At 44.1% G+C, this 26,162-nt stretch overlaps 1 protein-coding gene across 3 annotated transcripts in view; it reads left to right on the top strand.

The window, feature by feature from the left end:
- The window catches only part of RASSF2 (Ras association domain family member 2), a 93,144-nt gene that overhangs the window by 16,179 nt on the left and 50,803 nt on the right, over positions 1-26,162 (top strand). For 2 of the 3 annotated variants that reach the window (XM_077263033.1, XM_077263035.1), the window contains exon 2: positions 10,628-10,718. In XM_077263033.1, the coding sequence (XP_077119148.1) occupies positions 10,660-10,718 (59 nt within the window). In that variant the 5' untranslated portion in view covers positions 10,628-10,659. Of the gene's footprint in view, positions 1-4,389; positions 4,489-10,627; positions 10,719-26,162 lie in introns of those variants that run through there. The other variant, XM_077263034.1, reaches the window with a different exon arrangement.

The following is a 26,162-nucleotide window of genomic DNA, read 5'->3' as shown; positions in this document are numbered from 1 at the left end:
TCACTGCTCTGCAGACTGGCCAGGGTCACGCTGTGCTCTGCATCACTCGGAACTCTCTTTTGAAATACGGCTCGTCAGAACGAGGCTCCGCAGGCTTTCAATGTAACTTTGACTTCCAGGTCACGCGGAACGCAAAGAAGGAGCCAACTAGTCAGAATAGCAGTGATGTCAGTGAGCAGCTGAGAAGAAAGGCGGTGGATGCCAGTGTCCGCGGCGATAGGGGAGAATATTACTAAACTCATACTGATTTATTTATTTTCTTTTTATTTTTAATATATATATTTTTCACGTACCTTATCAGTGCTGCATGCATTTCTTCCGTGGTCGGATGACACTCGCCCATTCAAGTCTGAGTAAACAAAAAAAAATAATCGGATCCCAATCTCGGCCACCATGTACCATCCACTTTTTACGGATCCATTGCAGTTCTGTAATGTAGGAAACTGTATTTATTTAGTCCTGTAAATTTTTAATTGCCGCTGCTGTATTTAAACGATTTGCATACGGGTGACAAATTAGGACAAAAAATCGTCTGAGTTTTCTGAATTTTTCTTTATACGCTCGTGAAAATAGCCTGATAGTGAGGGCTACAATGGCTTTATAAAATGTTTCAATGCTTGACATAAGTAGATAACTTAACGCTTTTGAACCGTTTCACATTACGTTCAGGACTTCATCAGGGGTTTAGTGAGATCATTACCATATTGAGGCAGACAGTCATTTTGGACCTTATTTGGTCTCCATTCTCGTAATGTCCTTTTTTTTTTTAAAGGTGTTTACAATAGTGTCCAAGAGTACTCCTTTGTGTCTGCCTAAAAAGCATCCTGATTTTCTGGGATTCAGAGGAAGTCATGTATGGCCCAAATGCGATGAGGACCTTACTGGTATTTTTTTTCAAGTTTTAGAGTAAAGTATAATTCAGACTTTCGAGGTCAAACCGCAATGCACAGATTGGCCATTGGTCTCCAGACCCGAGTGTGACAGCTTCATAGAAATCCATGCACTAGCGGTCCATTTTTGGACCCATTTGCATGGACATCTGCATGAGCCCTTTGGCCACACAAAGGGGCAGTGATGAAAGGGTGATGTGGCCGACATGTGCTGAGCTTTGTTTTTTTTTCTTAAAGGATCTTTGTTTTGCATGAGAACAGATGTTTCATCCACAAAACAATGTGGAACCGTTATTCATGTGCCAAATCAACCATGAATGTAAAAAGAACACAAAAATAAAATGCTGCAGAGGATAAGGATGAATTCACGTCATGGTGCATATTTGCAACTGTCCCATTTGTGTGAAGCGGCCTCGTCCAGATGAATGGAGCTGATTTTCACTCACTAAATTTCTGGCATAAAATTTGCATTTACCCTTTCTGAACAGGCTCTTCTTATTTTATTTTTTGCTTCCCCACAGTCCATGTGATGGACAATGTCGGGTATTGTATACCAATCTCTTTCCTTTTAAAGAGGCTGAGCAGCAATACCTGTCAAAACCCATGGTAAAGAGTGGTGCTGTCTTTTTGGGACTGACCCTCTTTTTTTTTTTTTTTTCTTTATTCTACATCTACAGTCATGGCCAAAAGTATTCACACCCCTGCAATTCTGTCAGATAATACTCAGTTTCTTCCTGAAAATGATTGCAAACACAAATTCTTTGGTATTATTTTCTTCATTTAATTTGTCTTAAATGAAAAAACACAAAAGAGAATGAAGCAAAAAGCAAAACATTGATCATTTCACACAAAACTCCAAAAATGGGCCAGACAAAAGTATTGGCACCCTCAGCTTAAGGGCTCATTTCCACATGCGAGGCACACGTCCGTATCTCGCATGTGGAAACCAAGCTCTGGCGCCGGCACTTTGGAGCGGAGCTGTGCAGCTCCATGTGTTCCTATGCGGCCGCACGCTCCGCTCTGGAGTGCCGGCTCCACAGCTTGGTTTCCACATGCGAGATACGGACGTGTGCCTCGCATGTGGAAATGAGCCCTTATACTTGGTTGCACAACCTTTAGCCAAAATAACTGCGACCATCCGCTTCCGGTAACCATCAATGAGTTTCTTACAATGCTCTGCTGGAATTTTAGACCATTCTTCTTTGGCAAACTGCTCCAGGTCCCTGATATTTGAAGGGTGCCTTCTCCAAACTGCCATTTTTAGATCTCTCCACAGGTGTTCTATGGGATTCAGGTCTGGACTCATTGCTGGCCACCTTAGAAGTCTCCAGTGCTTTCTCTCAAACCATTTTCTAGTGCTTTTTGAAGTTTGTTTTGGGTCATTGTCCTGCTGGAAGACCCATGACCTCTGAAGGAGACGCAGCTTTCTCACACTGGGCCCTACATTATGCTGCAAAATTTGTTGGTAGTCTTCAGACTTCATAATGCCATGCACATGGTCAAGCAGTCCAGAGCCAGAGGCAGCAAAGCAACCCCAAAACATCAGGGAACCTCCGCCATGTTTGACTGTAGGGACCGTGTTCTTTTCTTTGAATGCCTCTTTTTTCTCCTGTAAGCTCTATGTTGATGCCTTTGCCCAAAAAGCTCTACTTTTGTCTCTTCTGACCAGAGAACATTCTTCCAAAACGTTTTAGGCTTTTTCAGGTAAGTTTTGGCAAACTCCAGCCTGGATTTTTTATGTCTCGGGGTAAGAAGTGGAGTCTTCCTGGGTCTCCTACCATACAGTGCCTTTTCATTCAGACGCCGACGGATAGTACGGGTTGACACTGTTGTACCCTCGGACTGCAGGGCAGCTTGAACTTGTTTGGATGTTAGTCGAGGTTCTTTATCCAACATCCGCACAATCTTGCGTTGAAATCTCTTGTCAATTTTTCTTTTCCGTCCACATCTAGGGAGGTTAGCCACAGTGCCATGGGCTTTAAACTTCTTGATGACATTGCGCACGGTAGACACAGGAACATTCAGGTCTTTGGAGATGGACTTGTAGCCTTGAGATTGCTCATGCTTCCTCACAATTTGGTTTCTCAAGTCCTCAGACAGTTCTTTGGTCTTCTTTCTTTTCTCCATGCTCAATGTGGTACACACAAGGACACAGGACAGAGGTTGAGTCAACTTTAATCCATGTCAACTGGCTGCCAGTGTGATTTAGTTATTGCCAACACCTGTTAGGTGCCACAGGTAAGTTACATCTGCTGTTAATTACACAAATTAGAGAAGCATCACATGATTTTTCGAACAGTGTCAATACTTTTGTCCACCCCCTTTTTTATGTTTGGTGTGGAATTATATCCAATTTGGCTTTAGGACAATTCTTTTTGTGTTTTTTCATTTAAGGCAAATTAAATGAAGATAATAATACCAAAGAATATGTGTTTGCAATCATTTTCAGGAAGAAACTGAGTATTATCTGACAGAATTGCAGGGGTGTCAATACTTTTGGCCATGACTGTACATGCAAAAACTCATGATCTTCACTATATAATGGAGACCGGCAGCAACTGCACTAAGTGGAGTTTTGTGAACGCTTCCTTTTTTTGCTCGCTGTGTGATGTGGTTTCCTGTCGACAGTTCACCGCTCTTACTGTCACTCCATGTTGTAACTCTCATTTCTTACTTACATGTATGTACTGAGAAGTTTTTATTATAATGTTCCCTGGTGAGCGCCACACTCCCGGTCTATCTGATTCCCGGAAGGAAGATGGAATTCCACTGCATCTATGATGTCGCTAGGGACTACACGGTGTCCATGGTGATCATTGAGACGCCCACAATTATTAAAAGCCATGACGTCCCTGTGGTCCTGGACTTGCCATAGCCTCTCATAATAGGCCCGGACTTTTTGGGACTTGTGGGAGGAGGTAGTGGCCCCTGAGGTCGATAGTCCAGAGTTAGGGGTGACCAGAAGAAAGTGTGGGTCTGACCAACTATGGGACTTAGCAGAGGTGACCAACAGTGTGACCGTTGATTTCTTGAAACCCCATCCACTATGCTGTAACATCTGGCCTCTGCAGATGTACGCAGCATCCAACCGCAGCGTTCACTGACCGTGGGAACATACCCTAAGAGATAACCCGCCACCAGGGATGTCTAGCAGTGAAAAACAAAGGAGTTCTCGGCAGGGTGAGTGCTCCTGTACACGGCAGAGTGGAGGAGATAGTTGGTAACCATTGAAGGGTCAACAGGTATCTAAAGTGTATGGTGGGCTTAAATGTGCCTATACTGACCATGACTTTTTGTACGTCATCTTACCCAGGTGGAAGGTGAGATGATGACATTGTGACAACTAACAACATTTTCACCCTTTTCTCTGTCATTTGCATGTAAGAAAGGAAGCTCTGTGACTTTAGGAAGGAAGTGACTATCACAGGACTCGATGACAGGCCACATCTATAGTTTCATGTCTGAAAACAGGAAGTGTAATACAATTTAGAAAAAAAAAGTCCAGAAATTCTAACCTCGTCGCTACACACTGCAGTCCGCACATCTGCGGAGGGTATTAGACCAAGGCTTTCCAATCAGCCACATGATCTTGGGACAGGTAATTGCATTAGGATTTCTGGAAATTTCTACAATAGCATTGTTTTTTAGTTTATTAGTACTTTTTACATTTTTTCTATATCTATGGTACGTTAAAGCTTTGGAACTTTTGCAATATATTCTCTTTCATCTCCTTCCTATTCTTAAAGATGCTGCCTGGGACTAAACTATTGATGACTTATTTGTAGAATAATCAATATGAGATCGATGGGGATCAGCCGATATCTTCTCTGGCAGCGGCTAAATGTAAGCAAAGGACCGACTGATCATCGCAGCGCCATACATTGATGAGTATGGGAGATAAACTGCTGTGATCAGCAATAAATAATTTCTGGAGCTGCGCGATCTTCTCCATACCTTGCTAACTGCTGAAAACAATACGCAGAAAGGATTGTCCAGTTATTGGAATGTACGTTCGTGTCTTAAAATGTGTTGTAGAATCTGAATAAGGGGCTGAAACACATAGAAGCTTATTGGGACCAGTAAAGTTGGACATGCAGTCCTATCTTTGGTCAGTTTGCTCTATAGCAGAGGGAGATGAACAGAATGATATGTGAGTTTGTAATAAAAGGTTCGGTGAAATTTTTCATGTTAATTCCATCTCACTCTGGGTTTAGGAGTCCATTGGGTGGTCTTATTGGTGATATTACTGTGCAAATGTTGTAGGAAGGCGTGGAAAAGTAATTCTGCTTTACAAAAATGCAAGTGTAGAAAGTTCATTTTTATCTATTAACAGTATGCAAAGGGAATGAAGAAAAGAGAAAAATAAATCAAATCAATTTTTTGTGTGACCACCCATAGCCTTTAATTCTTCTAGGTAGGAATGCACAGAGTGTTTGAAAGAACTTGGCAGGAAGGTTGTTCCAAATATCTTTAAGAACTAACCACAGATCTTTTGTAGATATCGATTGTGCAAATCGTTCTTTCTCTACATGTAATCCTAGACAGACTCCATGATGAAGAGTTCAGGGCTGTGTGGGGTCCATATAATCACTTCCGGGACACCTTGTTCTTCTTTACACTGAAGATGGTTCTTATAAGATTAGCTGGATGTTTGGGGTCATTAATCTGCTGTAGAATAAAGCCAATCAGACACCTCCTTGATGGTATTGCATGAGGGATAAGTATATTTGCCTGTATTTCTTAGCCTTGAGGACTTTATTAATCTTAACCAAATCCTCAACTCAGTATGTGGAAATGCAACCCCAAACTTGCAAGGAACTTCCACCATGCTTCACTGTTCCTACAGACACTCATTATTATATCGCTCTTCAGAGAACAAGCGTCTTCTGTTACAGGCAGATATTTCAAATTTTGACCCATCAGTCTAGAGCTCCTATTGACATTTTTCTGCACCCAGTTGTTGTGTTATCATTGTGAAATAGCACTCACTAACGGGTTGGGGAATACTCGCTTGGCAGCAGGATAAACAGGCACGGTTTTTCACATAAACAGTCCGTGTGATTTATTATACTGTACACTCAGCATCAACCACTGTAGGTCATGTTGCACATCACAGACCTCACATAGTCCTTAGCACTTCATAGTATACGGCTTCATCTCACAGACACTAAACATGCTGGACCTTACTCTGTTCAGTTGCCATGAGTGACCGCATACCGCACAGTTCATTAGTTCAAAGCATGGCTCTGCTCCATCAGGACTGTGAGCATACACTCTTGGTAGAGTCCAATATTCAGGCTCGCTCTGGAGCCAAACACACACAGTCTGGATTACCTGCTTGTCAGCGTTGCAGGTTTTCACTGGCTCGCATAACACGGGTCCTGTCCACTGGAGAAGCTGCCTACGGGGACCACCAACTTGCCTGGCAGGCACACATTAGTCAGTTCCAGACCCTCCGAAGGATGGTAGCTTCCCCCACACAGTAGCCTTCACCAGCTTGGCAGATCCCTGGCCTCACCTCGTGCTCTACAGGGATCCGATCCACACACAGTACCTCCCAACACAGAGGCCACTCAGGATCACGGCCTCACTTGGTGCTCTTCATGTATCCAGTCCACACTCTAGACCTCCCAACACCCAGGCCTTTCCTCTCACAGGACCTTCCAGCCAAGATCCATTCAGGCCCATACACAGGAACCACTACCGACCCACACCCTGGTCACATTACATACCTGTAACCACTCCCATAGATGGGAGGTGTGTGTGTGGCTAGTTCGACCCGCCCAGCTCTCAAACTAGCCCTGCCAGCCTCAGTCTAAAACAACACAATTACTTGTGAGACTACAAGTCCCAGAACAACCTTACTTCAGGCTGACAGCACAGAGTATCTTCCTCTGCAACACATATACCGGCCATTCACAATAATGCCGGACTTTGTCTCATCACCATAGTTAAGCCTGCGACTGCCATGCATTCCTATGGCCTCAAAACGCCTCCATGCATATTCTGGGAAGACCATGCAGCTCCCCCTACCTGTAACAGGGGTCCCTGCATCACATCATGCATAGTTGAGTCGCTTGGCTTTATTTCCATGTTAAAGTTTTTTGGCTGAAAATCTTCCATGAAGAGTAGACAACTTCTGACCAGACTCATCTGAACCATGGATGTATGGATGGGTGTAGCTGGGTACCACTGATTGCTGCCAGTTTTGAGCTAGTGTTGCTGCTGGACAGCTTCAGATTTCCAAGACAAGTAAGCATAATGTGACTTTCATCAGCTGCACTGTTTACTTGTGCGAGCACTGCATCTACAGTCCTCTACACTGCCGACTTGTTGGTGTCCACTAGTGAAGGTGTTATCAGAGCACGCTCGGGTGCTAACAGAGTATCTTCGGCGTGCTTGAATAATATGTTCGTGTCTCTGCGCCTGCATGTCTCGCAGTCGGTCAACAGCTGCAACACATGCATGAATTCCCTGTTTGTTAGGCAATCCCTGCATGTATTGCAGCTGTCAAACAGCCGCGAGACATGCAGGTGCAGGGACACGAACATATTATTCGAGCACGCCGAAGATGCTCAGCACCCAAGCATGCTTATCCCGAGCATGTTCGCTCATCACTAGTGTCCACAATGCACAGAAATATATAGACGTTTACCATATATACTTGAGTATAAGCCGACCCGAGTGTAAGGCAAAGCACCTAATTTCACCACAAAAACTGGGAAAACGTTTTGACACGAATATAAGCAGAGTATGCATTGCCCTCCTCATCTCCATCCTGGTCTGCACGACCCCTCCTCATCCCCTTTCCGGTCTGCACTGCCCCCTCATTCTCATCCTGGTCTGCATGACTCCTCAACCCTATCCTGGTCTACATGGCCCCCATCAGAAAAACATTAAAAAAATAAACTATCTTAATTACCGTCCCTATGCTCCCTTGCAGCGTCTTGTTCCGGTGCCAGCTGCTACTGCGGTCGTGTGCCCACTGCCAAAGTGAAATGAATATTCACTGCACTAACAGTGAATATTCATTTATCTGTGATAGCGCACAAAGTGGCATCCCCTGGCTTCCTGCAGCCGCCAGGCCCATGTGCCCACTATTTAAGGGAATGAATATTCACTGCCCTCCATGCCTATGGGAGTGGAGAGAAGTGAACATTCATTTCTCTTTAGCAGCGAGCACAGGCTTTAGCCGCAGCAGCTAGCTCCTGCAACCCGAGGCTCCGCCGCTGCTGCTCCTCCTCTGTCGTCTGGGACCCTCACTCAAGTATAAGCCGAGGAGGGTGTTTTCAGCACAAAAAAAGGTGCTGAAAAACTCAGCTTATATTCAAGTATATAGGGAAAATGTCCATCATGCAATACCATCAATGAGGTTTCTGTTAAAAAAACAAAAAAAAAATATTCTGCAACACAACAATGACAGTTCTTAAGGACATTGACCCCATAAAACAATCTCCATTGTTCAGAAGAACAAGGGTTCCTGAAATTGATGATACGGCCCATACAGAGCTCTGACCTCAAGATCATCGAGTTTGTCCAGGATTCCATGGAGAAATTTGTGCAAGCGACATCCACAGTAGATCTGTGGTTGGTTCCCCAAGATGCTTGCAACAACCTTCCTTCAAAAACTGTGCAACTTATCAAATATTGATTTGATTTAGTTTATTTTTTTAATTCATTTTGCATTTTGTTTGTTAATAAAAATAAACTATTAACACTTCTATTTTTTTTTAAAGCATTCTTACTTTGCTTTTTTTTTTCCACACCTGCCTAAAACTTTTGTACAGTATTGTATGTTAGAGAGAAGATCACCCACTGAACTGCTCGAAGTCCAATATAAATATGGATTAAAGGAGGAATAAAACAAAAACAAAAAAAAACAATGTATACAGTATCGTCTCCCGCTATATATCCTATAACCTGCTGTCCTCAGATTGGTCTTCAGTACAAGAGACAATTAGGTTGTAATCCTCACTAGGTACAATGACTATGAGAAGACATTAAAAATAGATAAGAGCAATAGTTCAAAACTAGTGTATTTGGCAGACTAGTGCGCTGATGCTCACAGCAGGACAACCCTTTAAGCATTTTACACCCAGTTTACCAGTACTATGTATATACTGGAAGTTGAGTATTCCGCTTTTGTCAAGACTACAAATATGGCTGTTCTTAGAGGATTCTATCCCAGTTTCAGACAATTTCACTTCATCCTAACTAGATTTTTTTGTTATCAACACTTATGCAGATACAGGGGTTGGACAAAATAATGGAAACACCTAACGTTTTGGCATCATAATCTTCAAACATGTGATAAACATGCAAACCGTGACATATGGTAATGTTTTGTAGTTGATTATTTGTGTTATGTGATATGTGTATGTAAATTAACTGTTTGTTTTGCATAATTGTAAGAACATTGATGAGAACCTGATACCAATGGCAGACCTCTCAGATTTTCAAAGAGGCCAAATTGTTGGTGCTCGTATGGCAGGCGCTAGTGTAACAGAAAGTGCCTGAATGCTTGGCGAGTCAAGAGATACTGTCTCCAAAGTAATGACTGCATTTGAAAGAGAAGGAAAAACGTCCGCAGCAAAGCACAGGTCCGGCCAAAAGTCAAAGTTGACTGAGAGAGACCGTCGGACTCTAAAGCGAATTGTGAGAGAGAATCGCAAGACCACGGCTCCAAAAATCACTGCTGAGCTCAATGAACACCTACAGAACCCAGTTTCCACAAAAACTGTTTGTTGGGAGCTGCACAAATCTGGATTCCACGGAAGAGCTGCAATTAGAAAACCGCTGCAAGTGTTTCCAAGCATTTAGAGTGGTGTAGAAACCTCCAGAATTGGTCCATCGAGCAGTGGAAACATGTGATATTCTCAGACGAATCATTGTTTACCCAATTTACGACCGAGTGTATGTTTGGAGACAGCCGAAAGACGCAATCCATCCAGACTACCTTCTCCCAACCGTAAAACATGGTGGAGGTTCTGTGATGATCTGGGGTGCTATTTCGTGGAGATCCACCGGGCCAATGATATCCTTTCATGGAAGAATTAACAGCCGAGATTATTTAGGCATTTTGGGCGACCAAGCGCATCCAATGGTTCAAGCACTGTTCCCAGAGGGGAACGCCATCTTTCAGGATTATAATGCACCAATTCATACAGCTAGAATTGTTAAAGCATGGCACGAGGAATATTCTAATGAAGTTGAGCATCTCATCTTGCCCCCACAATCCCCAGACCTCAACATTATTGAGCATTTATGGTCGATTTTAGAGATTCAAGTTAGACGTTGATTTCCGCCGCCATCGTCGCTCAAAGAACTGGAGGGTGTTTTAACTGCAGAATGGACTAAAATTCCTTTGGAAACAATTCACACCTTGTATGAATCCATACCTCGGAGAATTGAGGCTGTAATAGCAGCAAAAGGTGGACCTACACCATATTAAACTAACTTTTGTTGATGTTTCCAGGTGTTTCCATTATTTTGTCCAACCCCTGTATACGTATACTCATATGATTCACATGTGTAATAATGGTTTTCCAGTACTGACTTGTTATGGGGGCACTATGGAGACTCTGATAAATTGGGCCTAAATGCTTGTATCATGCGGCCAAACGACCATGATCCCTTTTCCTTTAACATCACTTGATATTACCAGTCTCTAATGATGAATGTTCCTGACCTAGGTTATACTGGAGTATTCATGGCTACCTGATACTTTTCTCTTTCAGGCTCTCCCTCCCGTAAACCAAGGGATGAACACATGGAGCATTTGCTTGACACATCACTAGTTCCCTGCGGGAAGGACAAGTACATTTCCAAGTGAGTTTTTCCTATTGAAACCTTCCGGCCTCATCATCTAACCTCAGTGTACTCTATTAATGCGCTAATAAATATTTTTTATCTTTTGCCCTTGGATGTTGTGGACAACAACTAGTGAATAGTGAAAAAAGTAGCAGCTTCTTTACAAAAAAAAAAAAACTTTTCCATTTTAAAGAGTAAATTCAATGGAAAATCATCTACGGTCCTAGACACATCTTAGAACATAAAATGGGGGAAAACTGTAAGCTAGCACGTTATAAATGGAAGGAGCTGCAATGCATTAGGATTATGTACACCTCCTAGCCTTAGCGTTTGCCGATTAGAAATCTCACCTGTGTTGGGTTGGATCCACACCTCCATATTTCGGGGTCCTATTACGGCCCATGATGCATGAACCAGTACAGGTCTCCTCACCTGAACTCAACAGCTTCATAGGCATACATGACAGATGGCTGTATTTCATGGTCCATGTATAGACTGCAATTCCTGGCCAAATTTATGGCCTCATATTTGCATATTTCTCCTTCAATGGAAGTCTTTAAACAGAGGCTCTATAAACATCTGTCTGAGATGGTTTAGTGAATCCTGCATTGCGTTAGACACGATGACCCTGGAGGTCCCTTCCAACCCTAACATTCTATGATATATGAGGCTATAAGTTAGGGTCTGGGCATTATGGTCTGTATACGATTGCCTGAATCCGGCCTTAAGCTGGCCATAAAGATATTTGTATGCAGATCATTGGCAGATTTTGTCAAGATCTGTTGAAAATCTGATGTCTGCGATGGTCACACATATGGGGAGAGACTTGTCAGTCAAAGAAATGGGGCAAGGAGAAGCCATGGGAGATCTACCATGATCTGGTCACCCTGGCCTTGATTCATTAAAATGTTTTCACCAGAAATCGGGCATAAAACACTTAAGAGTCTAAAACACAACTGAGGGTTGTGCAAAAATCTTGTGACTTTTGGCCTTGTATGCCATTTTTGCCCAGCCTTGCCAATTTCAACAGAGCTGAGAAGAATGGGGCCTGAACCGGGGCATGATGCCACAGCTCGTCTAATTCATGATGAGCTGCGCTATGCCTTATGCTAGATATCTTATTGAAGTCCCTGACTGGAGTAAGATTGAGGTGAGGGTGGACAGGGGCGTATGCCACTTTTCACAAGCTCCAAATTCATTATGAATTACAGAATCTGGCACGTCTAATTCTAGTATTATGCATGCAGTAACAGCAGGTGAAAAAGATGATTCTTAGCAATGAGATGTTCAGAGGGGTACGTGAGAAACTGGACAAGAGGAAAAAGGGAGAAGCTACATGTATAAGAGCTGGACTGCAGGGAGAGGATGCATGCATAAGAGCTGGACTGCAGGAGAGGTTACATGCATAAGAGCTGGACTACAGGGAAAGGTTACATGCCTAAGAGCTGGACTACAGGGAGAGGTTACATGCATAAGAGCTGGACTACAGGGAGAGGTTGCATGCATAAGGGCTGGACAACAGGGAGAGGTTACATGCATAAGAGCTGGACTACAGGGAGAGGTTGCATGCGTAAGAGCTGGACTGCAGGGAGAGGTTGCATGCATAAGAGCTGGACTGCAGGGAGAGGTTACATGCATAAGAGCTGGACTACAGGGAGAGGTTGCATGCGTAAGAGCTGGACTGCAGGAGAGGTTACATGCATAAGAGCTGGACTACAGGGAGAGGTTACATGCATAAGAACTGGACTACAGGGAGAGGTTACATGCATAAGAGTAGGACTACAGGGAGAGGTTACATGCATAAGAGCTGGACTACAGGGAGAGGTTACATGCATAAGAGCTGGACTACAGGGAGAGGTTGCATGCATAAGAGCTGGACTGCAGGGAGAGGTTGCATGCATAAGAGCTGGACAACAGGGAGAGGTTACATGCATAAGAGCTGGACTGCAGGGAGAGGTTGCATGCATAAGAGCTGGACTGCAGGGAGAGGTTACATGCATAAAAGCTGGACTGCAGGGAGAGGTTACATGCATAAGAGCTGGACTACAGGGAGAGGTTACATGCCTAAGAGCTGGACTACAGGGAGAGGTTACATGCATAAGAGCTGGACTACAGGGAGAGGTTGCATGCATAAGAGCTGGACTGCAGGGAGAGGTTGCATGCATAAGAGCTGGACAACAGGGAGAGGTTACATGCATAAGAGCTGGACTGCAGGGAGAGGTTGCATGCATAAGAGCTGGACTGCAGGGAGAGGTTACATGCATAAAAGCTGGACTGCAGGGAGAGGTTACATGCATAAGAGCTGGACTGCAAGGAGAGGTTACATGCATAAGAGCTGGACTGCAGGGAGAGGTTGCATGCATAAGAGCTGGACTGCAGGGAGAGGTTGCATGCATAAGAGCTGGACTGCAGGGAGAGGTTACATGCATAAAAGCTGGACTGCAGGGAGAGGTTACATGCATAAGAGCTGGACTGCAAGGAGAGGTTACATGCATAAGAGCTGGACTGCAGGAGAGGTTACATGTATAAGAGTAGGACTACATGGAGAGGTTACATGCATAGGAGCTGGACTACAGGGAGAGACAAAGGACAAACTTGAAAAATACAAACCTGATTGCATAACAGAATATCAGCAATAATACAATTATAGTACAATAGTGTATAATTCCCAAGTGGTCGGACATGTCAATGCTCAATGCATCCGTCCTACATTCCTTGTCAGAGATATAGGTTGTGTACCTAGAGTGATAGCAAGCCCTTCTGTACAGTTCATAGCCAGCCATGTAAATCTGTATGGTGCGGATTCACAGCCAAGTATTGAGGCGCTCGCGTGGCTTTGCAGGATGAGTGTGATTTTTAGCTCATGATGTCTCCGTTTTCAAATATAGCTAATAACAATTATATTAAACCACTGGTCAATGGCAAATATTCCTCTAAAAGAGAAAAGATTTCTAATTAGTGTGTGGTTTTAGGTACTTATGTGGTTAGTATTTTCTGCATTTTTAATCAATAGGAGAAAATGCAGCAAAACCACAGCTTTGCCTGAAAACCATGTGGCTATTAATACAGTTGCGTGAACAGTTCTTGCAACTTTCAGCAGAATTATCAGCTCGCAGACATTGTGGGCAAAGGAATTGTTTACTTGGGACACATATCATCCATTATCTGTAATATTACAAAATAGAAGATACAAGAAAGAACTGAGACAAACAAGGCTGAGAGGTCATACGGTACAGTGTTCAAAGGAACTGCAAATTAATAGTGATGAGCGAGTGTACTCGTTGCTCGGGTTATGAGTCTGACTGCTCGGAGATTTAGCTTTCATCACGGCAGCTGAATGATTTACAGCTACTAGCCAGGGTGAGTACATGTGGGGGTTGCCTGGTTGCTAGGCAATCCCCACATGTAATCAAGCAGGCTAGTAGCTGTAAATCATTCAGCTGCCAATGAAAACTAAATCTCCGAGCAGTCATAAATACTCGGAGGTCACCCGAGCGTGCTTGGGAAAATACGAGCAATGAGTACACTCACTCATCACTACACATTAAACAACTCTTAACAGTTAACACAGCGCCATCGGCTGTCAGCTCAACACAGTCTATAGCATAAGCCTGCAGCTGTTGTATGGTCCAACAAATATCACTGTCACGGGGTCCTACTCTGGTATCACACAATCAACAGAGCGAGAGATGAGTGAACAGTCCCAAGAACCTTTTCTTCCATTCAAACCAAAAGGTCCAAAAAACAATACACCACACAGAAGATACAATAGTCCAGGAAAATGGATACAGTCCAGTAACAGAATAAATGCCGCAGGAGATGAGTCACAATCCTCCAGCAGTATTTTCCAGGGTAATCAGGGTTTCTCCAAGTCTCTCTGGGGTGCTGGCCTTAGCATCAGCATCCATCAAAGGATCTATCTTACTGGTCTCTATGTCCTCTTCAGGCTCCCTCCTTATATCCAGGGGTAGGTAGACCCCTAGGTAGATGGTTGGCAGGCCCCCTAAACCTGGGAACAGTGCCTCAGAGATCAAGGCACTACAGGGTATGATTTACGGCATTTGGAGAGCAGAGGGTTCATGAATAGACAGTTCGGAACAGTCAGCAGGGTTCATCAAGAGGCATGGGCACATTCAGGCTGAAGATGGTAACTGAGCTAATTCAATTATTGAACCTTTTGGAAGGTAATTAAGACACTAGACCAAATGGGGAATACACAAAATGAAATAGAGTAAGAAGACAACACTCCTAAAAATACAAATATGAGCATAGACAGGATGATTCCCCACACACCATATCACAATCACATCTGGCTACTGTAGCTTTAGCAAATGTTGCAGATCTTTGGTAAGGGATAGCGAGGTCTACCCATTGTGGGTGCAGACGTAGTAGTTGTGCTTGGGCACTGGAATAAGAGGGACCCAAAAAGCTTCTCTGCTATATAAGGGGACACCAGTTTTGGCAACGGTACATAGTATGTAAGGGTCTGTTTTCAAATTTTGCATTATGGCTTAGGAGCTTGCAGTTTCACCTCTGTTTTGCTAGTCGAATTCCTAAGATTCTGTAGGAATATTCTAAGATATCTTGCTTGGTCCAGACTTTGGATAAAATCAAAATAACTTGGACACAAAGTTATGTACACAATATAGTAATTTATCCTGGGGTCTGTTCATTCGCAGTCTGTGGATAGGAAGGATTTTTTTCCTCTTTTTTTTTTTTAATTATTTTCTTTGACATCGTACAATTATAGTGTGATTTTGTAGAACATTCTTTTACTTGCTACAATGAAAGACAAGAAATATGCAGAATATTGTACACTGATAGAGTGTAATGTAACCATCCTTCAAGTCTGTTGTCATTTGTCTACAGTAAGACTGATGTGACCTAGATACTTCAGTACCCACTGTACGATATACTCTGTATTATAGTCCCATTAGTGAGTATAATATATTGAAGGGTCCTTTGTATAAGCTGAGGTGATAGGTTTATAAGGACAGAGATGTAGACAGATGATCAAATGATTCCATAGTGAACAGAATAACCTGTCTTCAGAATTCGACAATATAAAATAGCATGTAAAAGTTTGGCCCCTCCTGGTCAAAATTCCTGTTATTGTGAACAGTTAAGCAAGTTGAAGATTAAATTATCTCTAATTGGCCTAAAGTTAAAGATTACTCATTTCCTTTGTATTTTAGGCAAAAAAAATGTCAGTTTTTTTATTTTAAAAATTACAAAAAGGGAATTGGGCCAATTCAAAAGTTTGGGCACCGTTGGAGATTTGCGTGCTCAGAAAACCTTGGCCTGTCAGTGAACAAGCCATAGCACAATCGTTATCAGGAAAGGCCAGGTGATGCAAATTTCCCAGCTGAATAAAAATCCATTCTCCTCTAACCTTGTGCCAAAAAACAGCAGCCGTCCGTTCTTCTAAGCAGCTGCCTAGCACTCTGAAAATGAAAATGGTGGAGGTTCACAAAGCAGGAGAAGGCTATGAGAAGATAGCAAAGTGTTTTCAAGTTGCCTTTTTCTCAGTTTGAAATTTAATTATGAAATGGCAGCAGTTAACAGGAACAGTGGAGGTCAAGATAAGGTCTGGAAGACCAAGCAAAATTTCAGAGAGAGCTGCTCGCAGGATTACTAGAGACGCAAACTAGAACCCCCACTTCACTACAAAAGACCTTCAAAAGATTTAGCAGACTCTGGAGTTGTAGTACATTGTTCTACTGTTAATAGACACCTGTGCAAACATGGCCTTCATGGAAGAGTCATTAGAAGAAAACCTTTCCTGCGTCCTCACCATAAAATTCAGCGTCCGAAGTATGCAAAAAAAAAATCTAAACAAGCCTGGTACATTTTGGAAACAAGTCCTGTGGACCAATGAGGTTAAAATGCAACTATTTGGTTAGTGCAAGCTGTGTCTGGGCAGGCAGGAGGTCAGGGTAATCTATTACAGCAGTCCACCCTGTGTCCTGGTAAGCTGAAGGCCAGTATGGAGGAGAGCTGCGGGGGAGGTGCGGGCTGAGGATGGAAGTCCCACAGGAGAGATACTGTAGTGTGCACTCACTCAGATGTGACAGGTCTTATCTCCTGGGAGTATACCAGTGTTATCTACCATGCAAGCATATATGTCATCACACCTTCACAGAGGTGTATCATGGACATAGACTATAGTTTCCTTACAGAAGCAGCGCTAACAGGCCAGGACTGTCTGGAATAGATGAACAGCTGAAAACAGTTTATTAATCCAGAAACAACTGTACATAGCTTATCACATTCTGCATTCCTTTAGTGCCTTCTGCTGATCTCTGCTGCATATTACAAGCTTCTGTCGATTTTTACCTTAAATTCTATCTCCCAATACACGGCCTGCTACTGATGTGAACTTTCTATCTGTTGTTTCCGCTGGTAAACACCACGCAGTGATTATTGCTTGTTTATAACGGCACCTGCCTACACGCACTTGGATAAATAACGGATAAAGCCCCTTCCCATCGGGGCTCGCCTTCCGTATTGTGGTTGACCCTGGCCCTACCTGGGATAAATTTGTGCCTGTTTCTTGCTTGGCCCTACCTATTGTTCATATTTACTAAACAATTTGGATCTAATCCTACCCGGCTTTCTCTGATGTCTAAACCTATTACATAGACTATGTAAGCTGCTTCAGCTAAATCTCGACTGTAGTATCCACCTCTCCTTTTACATACATACCTTGTGACTACTGTACATGCTCCTCTCCATCTCCCATGGATAAATTTATGAACCGTGATAGCTCTAAATCTGTTAAAACCAGAGCTCAGGTTGCCAAATCTCCTTAAACACCAGACTCTAATACCGCCATGTCTGAGGAATCTCTGGAAGCCATTGCCGCTTTTATTACGATGAAACTCATGCCGGCGATTGACGCCAGACTTCAGTCTTTCCAGTCCTCGCTGGAAACAATCACATCCCATTTGACTGAACACACCAGTAAAATCTCAGCGTCAGAGCAGCGGATTTCCGATTTGGAGGATACTATACAATCCTACACTGCTCAAGTAAAGGACAGAGACCATACAATAGAGCAGCTCCAGGAAAAAGTCGATGACTTGGAGAATTGGAGTCGTCGAAACAATCTCCGGATCATTGGCGTCCCAGAGTTTAGTGAAAGGCCATCATCACTTTACTTCCTCTTAGCTCCCGCGGGCACTCAATTTGCCTGACCTGCCTGGCTCCATGGTAGTGGAATGAGCCCACAGGACTGGACCTGAGCGTTCCAATCCAAAAGCCCACCCACGCCCTGTTATTTTTAAGTTGCTCAACTACCAGGACAAAATGCAACTGCTCTGGGCCGTTTTGAGACACCTTCTCGTTGAAGTATGAGGGTCACTTCTTTCTCATGTTTTAGGACTTCTCCACTTTGGTAACGGCCAAGTGCCATGCTTTTTCATCAGTTTGTAGACTGTTACATGACAGGGGCACACATTTTGCCCTTCTATGCCCTGCACTCCTCCAGGGGGTGCTTCATGGAAAGCCGGTGTTTTTTGACGATCCTGATGCAGCCTTGGAGGAAATAGAGCGTTCCTACTGGGCATCTTCTTCAGTTACTTGACTTTGGTTTGTGATCATATGCTCTCTTATCTTTGAGTATTGGGATATGGGTGATGATGTGGTCTTATTGCACAATTATTACGTATGCTTTTTTTTCTTAGTTTGCACAATGTTTGTTCTTATCTTGTAAATTTCCTTTCTAAGGGTACAGTCACACAGTGAAATTTCCATCGCTACGACGGTACGATCCGTGACGTTCTAGCGATATCCATACGATATCGCTGTGTCTGACACGCTACTGCGATCAGGGATCCTGCTGAGAATCGTACGTCGTAGCAGATCGTTTGGAACTTTCTTTCGTCGCTTGATCACCCGCTGACATCGCTGGATCGTTGTGTGTGACAGCGATCCAGCGATATGTTCGCTTGTAACCAGGGTAAACATCGGGTAACTAAGCGCAGGGCCGCGCTTAGTAACCCGATGTTTACCCTGGTTACAAGCGTAAACGTAAAAAAAACAAACAGTACATACTCACATTCCGGTGTCTGTCCTCCGGCGTCTCAGCTTCTCTGCACTGTGTGAGCGCCTGCCGGCCGGAAAGCGAGCACAGCGGTGACGCGGTGACGTCACCGCTCTGCTTTCCGGCTATGGCGCTTACACAGTGGAGAGAAGCAGAACGCCGGAGGACAGACACCGGAATGTAAGTATGTACAGTTTTTTTTTTTTACGTTAACGCTGGTAACCAGGGTAAACATCGGGTTACTAAGCGCGGCCCTGCGCTTAGTAACCCGATGTTTACCCTGGTTACCCGGGGACTTCGGCATCGCTCCAGCGCCGTGATTGCAAAGTGTGACCGCAGTCTACGACGCTGGAGCGATATTCATACGACGCTGCGACGTCACGAATCGTGCCGTCGCAGCGATGGAAATTTCACTGTGTGACGGTACCCTAAGGGATGCTATTAGTCGGGATAATTTAATCTGATGTTTAGTATTTTGGTTTATATGTTGTTTTTCAGTTCGTTTGGGGATTGGGAGGTGGGTTCCCCTTCCTTGGGCACACTCTGTACTAAGTCTTTTTGGTTAATTTGGGTATTAAGGTTTGCTTGCTGGGACGGACCTTTGCCCATATGTTCTTTTTTTACTATTTCTACTTTTTGGCCTCCGTGTGGGATAGGCTAACATGGCTACTTTCGATGATATAGCTTCCTTTATTAATATTGACTCTTTCAAACTTTTATCCTGGAATGTGGCTGATCTGAATTGGCCAGTAAAGTGCAGAAAAGTTTTAGACCATATTACCCGCTTATGCCCGCATATCATCTTTTTTACAAGAAACTCACTGGCTTTGCAGAGGTCACCCAGCGCTGCGTAATAGACATTTTTTGGAGTGCTTGGAGGCTTCCTTTTCACAGAAGAAGCGTGGGGTAACCATTTTGTTTCATAAGGACCTCGAATACTCTATACAAGATGTAGTGAAAGATAAAACAGGACGATATTTACTAGTCAGAGTCCTTATCGAACAGCGGGAATATTGCCTCATTAATGTTTATGCGCCCAACTCTCCCAACCCTTCCTTTTTTGCTAGACTCTTGGAAGTTGTTCATGGCTGGCATCCCACTAATATATTAGCTGGAGATTTAAATACCCTTCATGACATCTTCTTTGATAGATCTACACCTCTGCCTGCATCTCATTCTTCAACTGGAGAGATTTCTACCCTACTAGATAGGCTTCATCTAGTTGATGCTTGGAGATGCTGCCACCCTACGGAGAGAGAATACACCTTTTATTCTAGAGTACATGACGTTCATACTCGTATTGATTATTGGTCTCTGCTCCTCTTCTTTCCTTCTTAAAAACAGTTGATATCCTCTCATCGGTTATTTTGGACCACTCTCCGTTTTTTCTTACTTTGGAACTCCCCACTAGTAGAACTGTATCTTATCTATCTGTATGGAGGATAACCTGGAACACCTAGACGATATCAACTTATTATGTGCCACTGCTAAGACAGTGCTTAGGGGACATATTATCTCCTTTGTGTACAAGAAAAAAAAAGAAATTGTTGTCCTCCTTGTGGCCTCTCTTAGACCGGCTTACTCAATCATATAGAGATTTTAAATTACATAATACTCCCTCCTTCAGAGAGGCTTACCTTATGGCTAAACAAAACTTAAATACACTACTGCATAAACAGGCACACAATCAGTTAGCTCATCACCATAATCAGTTTTCGGTGGGGTAATAAACCAGGCCTTCTTTTGGCATCCCTAACGAAGCCATTCAAAGCGGTTACTAGAGTCCCTAATATTGCATTACCCGATGGCTCTATCACCCGTGACCCCACTCATCTGTGCAGTTTTTAGAGATTTTTACGCAGACCTTTATGGCCCATCCCTAGAGTCCTGGGAGGATGGATACAAATTTTTACATAAGGTTGATCTGCCAAAACTTTTCGCTCCCCAAAGGGAAAATTTAAATCGGTCATCAAGTCTTCAAAGTTGCTTAAAGCACCTGGCCCGGATGGCTTTTGGTTGAATTTCATAAAATGCTACAACCAGTGGCGTAACTACAAAGGTATGGGCCCGAGTGCAAACTTTCAAATGGGCTTCCCCCATGCCAAAATAGTTTCCACCCAAATTCACATTTTCCCTATTCATTTTGCACACTTTAGTTTTGTTGCAATGTTGTATAGTCTGACCTAATACTGTCCTGTAGTCTCTGAGAAATATGATGTTATAACTTACATGTCCCTATGCTAATTAGGGTGATGTCTTTGGAAGTGCAGACACTTTGGGCGTTCATGTCCTCCCTCGCTGCAACTCCAAGCGCACTCCGAGCGTTTGAAATTTGTGTGCTGTTTCTTCCTGGTATGACGCTGCAGCCTGCCATTTCCGGTCCTGTGCAGTGTGGGGGTGTATTGGGTGTACTGGTCGGCTCCGGAGCATACGAACTGCACATTCTGAAGTTGGCGAGTACACCCAATACTCCCCCACAATGCACAGGACGGGAAATGACGCGGAGGCGCATCATACCAGGAAGAAACAGCACACAGATTTCAAATGCCAGGAATTGGAGCAAGGGAGGACATGAACAGAGCTGTATCTAGGTTTTCTGGCCCTTGGGGCAAGAATTCAGTTTGGCGCCCTGTTGTGAAATTGGATTTTGGGCTCCCCCGGTGGCCACTGGTGGAATTGAACTGGTGTGCATCATCCTCTCTGTTCACCTGTTTCCATCAGGATGTGGGAGTCGCTATTTAGCCTTGCTCCTCTGTCACTTCCATGCCGGTCAACATTGTAATCAGAAGCCTTTCTGTGCATGTTCCTGCTGCTAGACAACTCCCAGCTAAGTTGGACTTAGTCCTTGTTTGTTTTTGCATTTTGTTCCAGTTCACAGCTGTAGTTTCGTTTCTGTGTCTGGAAAGCTCTTGTGATCTGAAATTGCCACTCTGATGTTATGAGTTAATACTAGAGTCTTAAAGTAATTTCAGGATGGTATTTTGATAGGGTTTTCAGCTGACCATGAAAGTGCCCTTTCTGTCTTCCTGCTATCTAGTAAGCGGACCTCAATTTTGCTAAACCTATTTTCATACTACGTTTGTCATTTCATCTAAAATCACCGCCAATATTTGTGGGGGCCTCTGTCTGCCTTTCGGGGAAATTTCTCTAGAGGTGAGCCAGGACTATATTTTCCTCTGCCAGGATTAGTTAGTCCTCCGGCCGGCGCTGGGCGTCTAGGGATAAAACGCAGGCTACGCTACCCGGCTACTGTTAGTTGTGCGGCAGGTTTAGTTCATGGTCAGTTTAGTTTCCATCCTTCCAAGAGCTAGTTCTTATGTTTGCTGGGCTATGTTCTCTTGCCATTGAGAACCATAACAGTTTGACCGGCCTAAAAGGGTTAAATTAATTGACAGAGAAAGGAGAGAAAAGAGAAGTCTGCTGAAGATTTTTTTTTTTTTTTCTCAGTTCTGAGTGTGCTTGTAATTGAATCTCTTGCAAGTCTGCCTATATTGCAGCCTTTCTCTCTCTCTCTCCTTCTAATCCTGGAATGGCTCTGTGTTCACCTGTTTAAGATGGATATTCAGAGTTTAGCTGCAGGTTTGAATAATCTCACCACGAAAGTTCAAAACTTACAAGATTTTGTTGTTCATGTTCCTATATCTGAACCTAGAATTCCTTTGCCTGAATTTTTCTCGGGGAATAGATCTTGCTTTCAAAATTTCAAAAATAATTGCAAGTTGTTTTTGTCCCTGAAATCTCGCTCTGCTGGAGATCCTGCTCAGCAGGTCAGGATTGTGATTTCTTTGCTCCGGGGCGACCCTCAGGATTGGGCTTTTGCATTGGCTCCAGGGGATCCTGCGTTGCTCAATGTGGATGCGTTTTTTCTGGCCTTGGGGTTGCTTTATGAGGAACCTCAGTTAGAACTTCAGGCGGAAAAGGCCTTGATGTCCCTATCTCAGGGGCAAGACGAAGCTGAAATATACTGCCAGAAATTCCGTAAATGGGCTGTGCTTACTCAGTGGAATGAGTGCGCCCTGGCGGCGAATTTCAGAGAGGGTCTCTCTGATGCCATTAAGGATGTTATGGTGGGGTTCCCTGTGCCTGCGGGTCTGAATGAGTCCATGACAATGGCTATCCAGATCGATAGGCGTCTGCGGGAGCGCAAACCTGTGCACCATTTGGCGGTGTCTACTGAGAAGACGCCAGAGAATATGCAATGTGATAGAATTCTGTCCAGAAGTGAACGGCAGAATTTTAGACGAAAAAATGGGTTGTGCTTCTATTGCGGTGATTCAACTCATGTTATATCAGCATGCTCTAAGCGTACTAAGAAGCTTGATAAGTCTGTTTCAATTGGCACTTTACAGTCTAAGTTTATTCTATCTGTGACCCTGATTTGTTCTTTATCATCTATTACCGCGGATGCCTATGTCGACTCTGGCGCCGCTTTGAGTCTTATGGATTGGTCCTTTGCCAAACGCTGTGGGTATGATTTGGAGCCTCTTGAAACTCCTATACCCCTGAAGGGGATTGACTCCACCCCATTGGCTAGCAATAAACCACAATACTGGACACAAGTAACTATGCGGATTAATCCGGATCACCAGGAGATTATTCGCTTTCTTGTGCTGTTTAACCTACATGATGTGTTGGTGCTTGGATTGCCATGGCTGCAATCTCATAACCCAGTCCTTGACTGGAAAGCTATGTCTGTGTTAAGCTAGGGATGTAAGGGGACGCATGGGGATGTACCTGTGGTTTCCATTTCATCATCTATTCCCTCTGAGATTCCTGAATTCTTGACTGAATATCGTGACGTTTTTGAAGAACCTAAGCTTGGTTCATTACCTCCGCACCGGGAGTGCGATTGTGCCATAGATTTGATTCCGGGTAGTAAATACCCTAAGGGTCGTTTATTTAATCTGTCTGTGCCTGAACATGCTGCTATGCGAGAATATATAAAGGAGTCCTTGGAAAAGGGACATATTCGTCCTTCGTCATCTCCCTTAGGAGCCGTTTTTTTCTTTGTGGCTAAGAAAGATGGCTCTTTGAGGCCGTGCATTGATTATCGGCTTTTGAATAAAATCACGGTTAAATATCAATATCCGTTGCCACTGCTGACTGATTTGTTTGCTCGCATAAAGGGGGCCAAGTGGTTCTCTAAGATAGATCTTCGTGGGGCGTATAATTTGGTGCGAATTAAGCAGGGGGATGAGTGGAAAACCGCATTTAATACGCCCGAGGGCCACTTTGAGTATTTGGTGATGCCTTTTGGTCTTTCAAATACCCCTTCAGTCTTTCAGTCCTTTATGCATGACATTTTCCATGATTATTTGGATAAATTTATGATTGTGTATCTGGATGATATTTTGATTTTTTCGGATGACTGGGACTCTCATGTCCAGCAGGTCAGGAGGGTTTTTCAGGTTTTGCGGTCTAATTCCTTGTGTGTGAAGGGTTCTAAGTGCGTTTTTGGGGTTCAAAAGATTTCCTTTTTGGGATATATTTTTTCCCCCTCTTCCATCGAGATGGATCCTGTCAAGGTTCAGGCTATTTGTGATTGGACGCAACCCTCTTCTCTTAAGAGTCTTCAGAAATTTTTGGGCTTTGCTAACTTTTATCGTCGATTTATTGCTGGTTTTTCTGATGTTGTTAAACCATTGACTGATTTGACTAAGAAGGGTGCTGATGTTGCTGATTGGTCCCCTGCTGCTGTGGAGGCCTTTCGGGAGCTTAAGCGCCGCTTTTCTTCCGCCCCTGTGTTGCGTCAGCCTGATGTTGCTCTTCCTTTTCAGGTTGAGGTCGACGCTTCTGAAATCGGAGCTGGGGCGGTTTTGTCGCAGAGAAGTTCCGATTGCTCCGTGATGAGACCTTGTGCTTTTTTCTCGCGTAAATTTTCGCCCGCCGAGCGGAATTATGATGTTGGGAATCGGGAGCTTTTGGCCATGAAGTGGGCTTTTGAGGAGTGGCGTCATTGGCTTGAGGGGGCTAGACATCAGGTGGTGGTATTGACTGACCACAAAAATCTAATTTATCTTGAGTCCGCCAGACGCCTGAATCCTAGACAGGCGCGCTGGTCGTTGTTTTTCTCTCGGTTTAATTTTGTGGTGTCCTACCTGCCGGGTTCTAAGAATGTTAAGGCGGATGCCCTTTCTAGGAGTTTTGAGCCTGACTCCCCTGGTAATTCTGAACCTACAGGTATCCTTAAGGATGGAGTGATATTGTCTGCCGTTTCTCCAGACCTGCGGCGGGCCTTGCAGGAGTTTCAGGCGGATAGACCTGATCGTTGCCCACCTGGTAGACTGTTTGTTCCTGATGATTGGACCAGTAAAGTCATTTCTGAGGTTCATTCTTCTGCGTTGGCAGGTCATCCTGGAATCTTTGGTACCAGGGATTTGGTGGCAAGGTCCTTCTGGTGGCCTTCCCTGTCTCGAGATGTGCGAGGCTTCGTGCAGTCTTGTGACATTTGTGCTCGGGCCAAGCCTTGTTGTTCTCGGGCTAGTGGATTGTTGTTGCCCTTGCCTATCCCGAAGAGGCCCTGGACGCACATCTCGATGGATTTTATTTCGGATCTTCCTGTTTCTCAGAAGATGTCTGTCATCTGGGTGGTGTGTGATCGTTTCTCTAAGATGGTCCATTTGGTTCCCCTGCCTAAGTTGCCTTCTTCTTCCGAGTTGGTTCCTCTGTTTTTTCAAAATGTGGTCCGTTTGCATGGTATTCCGGAGAATATCGTTTCTGACAGAGGTACCCAATTCGTGTCTAGATTTTGGCAAGCATTCTGTGCTAGGATGGGCATAGATTTGTCTTTCTCGTCTGCTTTCCATCCTCAGACTAATGGCCAGACCGAGCGGACGAATCAGACCTTGGAGACATATTTGAGGTGTTTTGTGTCTGCAGATCAGGATGATTGGGTTGCTTTTTTGCCTTTAGCGGAGTTTGCCCTCAATAATCGGGCCAGTTCTGCCACCTTGGTGTCTCCCTTTTTCTGTAATTCGGGGTTTCATCCTCGATTTTCTTCTGGTCAGGTGGAATCTTCGGATTGACCTGGAGTGGATGCTGTGGTGGAGAGGTTGCATCAGATTTGGGGGCAGGTAGTGGACAATTTGAAGTTGTCCCAGGAGAAGACTCAGCTTTTTGCCAACCGCCGGCGTCGGGTTGGTCCTCGGCTTTGTGTTGGGGACTTGGTGTGGTTGTCTTCTCGTTTTGTCCCTATGAGGGTTTCTTCTCCCAAGTTTAAGCCTCGGTTCATCGGCCCGTACAAGATATTGGAGATTCTTAACCCTGTGTCCTTCCGTTTGGACCTCCCTGCATCTTTTTCTATTCATAATGTTTTTCATCGGTCATTATTGCGCAGGTATGAGGTACCGGTTGTGCCTTCCGTTGAGCCTCCTGCTCCGGTGTTGGTTGAGGGCGAGTTGGAGTACGTTGTGGAAAAA

Source organism: Ranitomeya variabilis, chromosome 5 (assembly GCF_051348905.1).
Source record: "Ranitomeya variabilis isolate aRanVar5 chromosome 5, aRanVar5.hap1, whole genome shotgun sequence".
Lineage (NCBI taxonomy): Eukaryota > Metazoa > Chordata > Amphibia > Anura > Dendrobatidae > Ranitomeya > Ranitomeya variabilis.
This window is presented reverse-complemented; position numbering and strand designations above follow the sequence as displayed.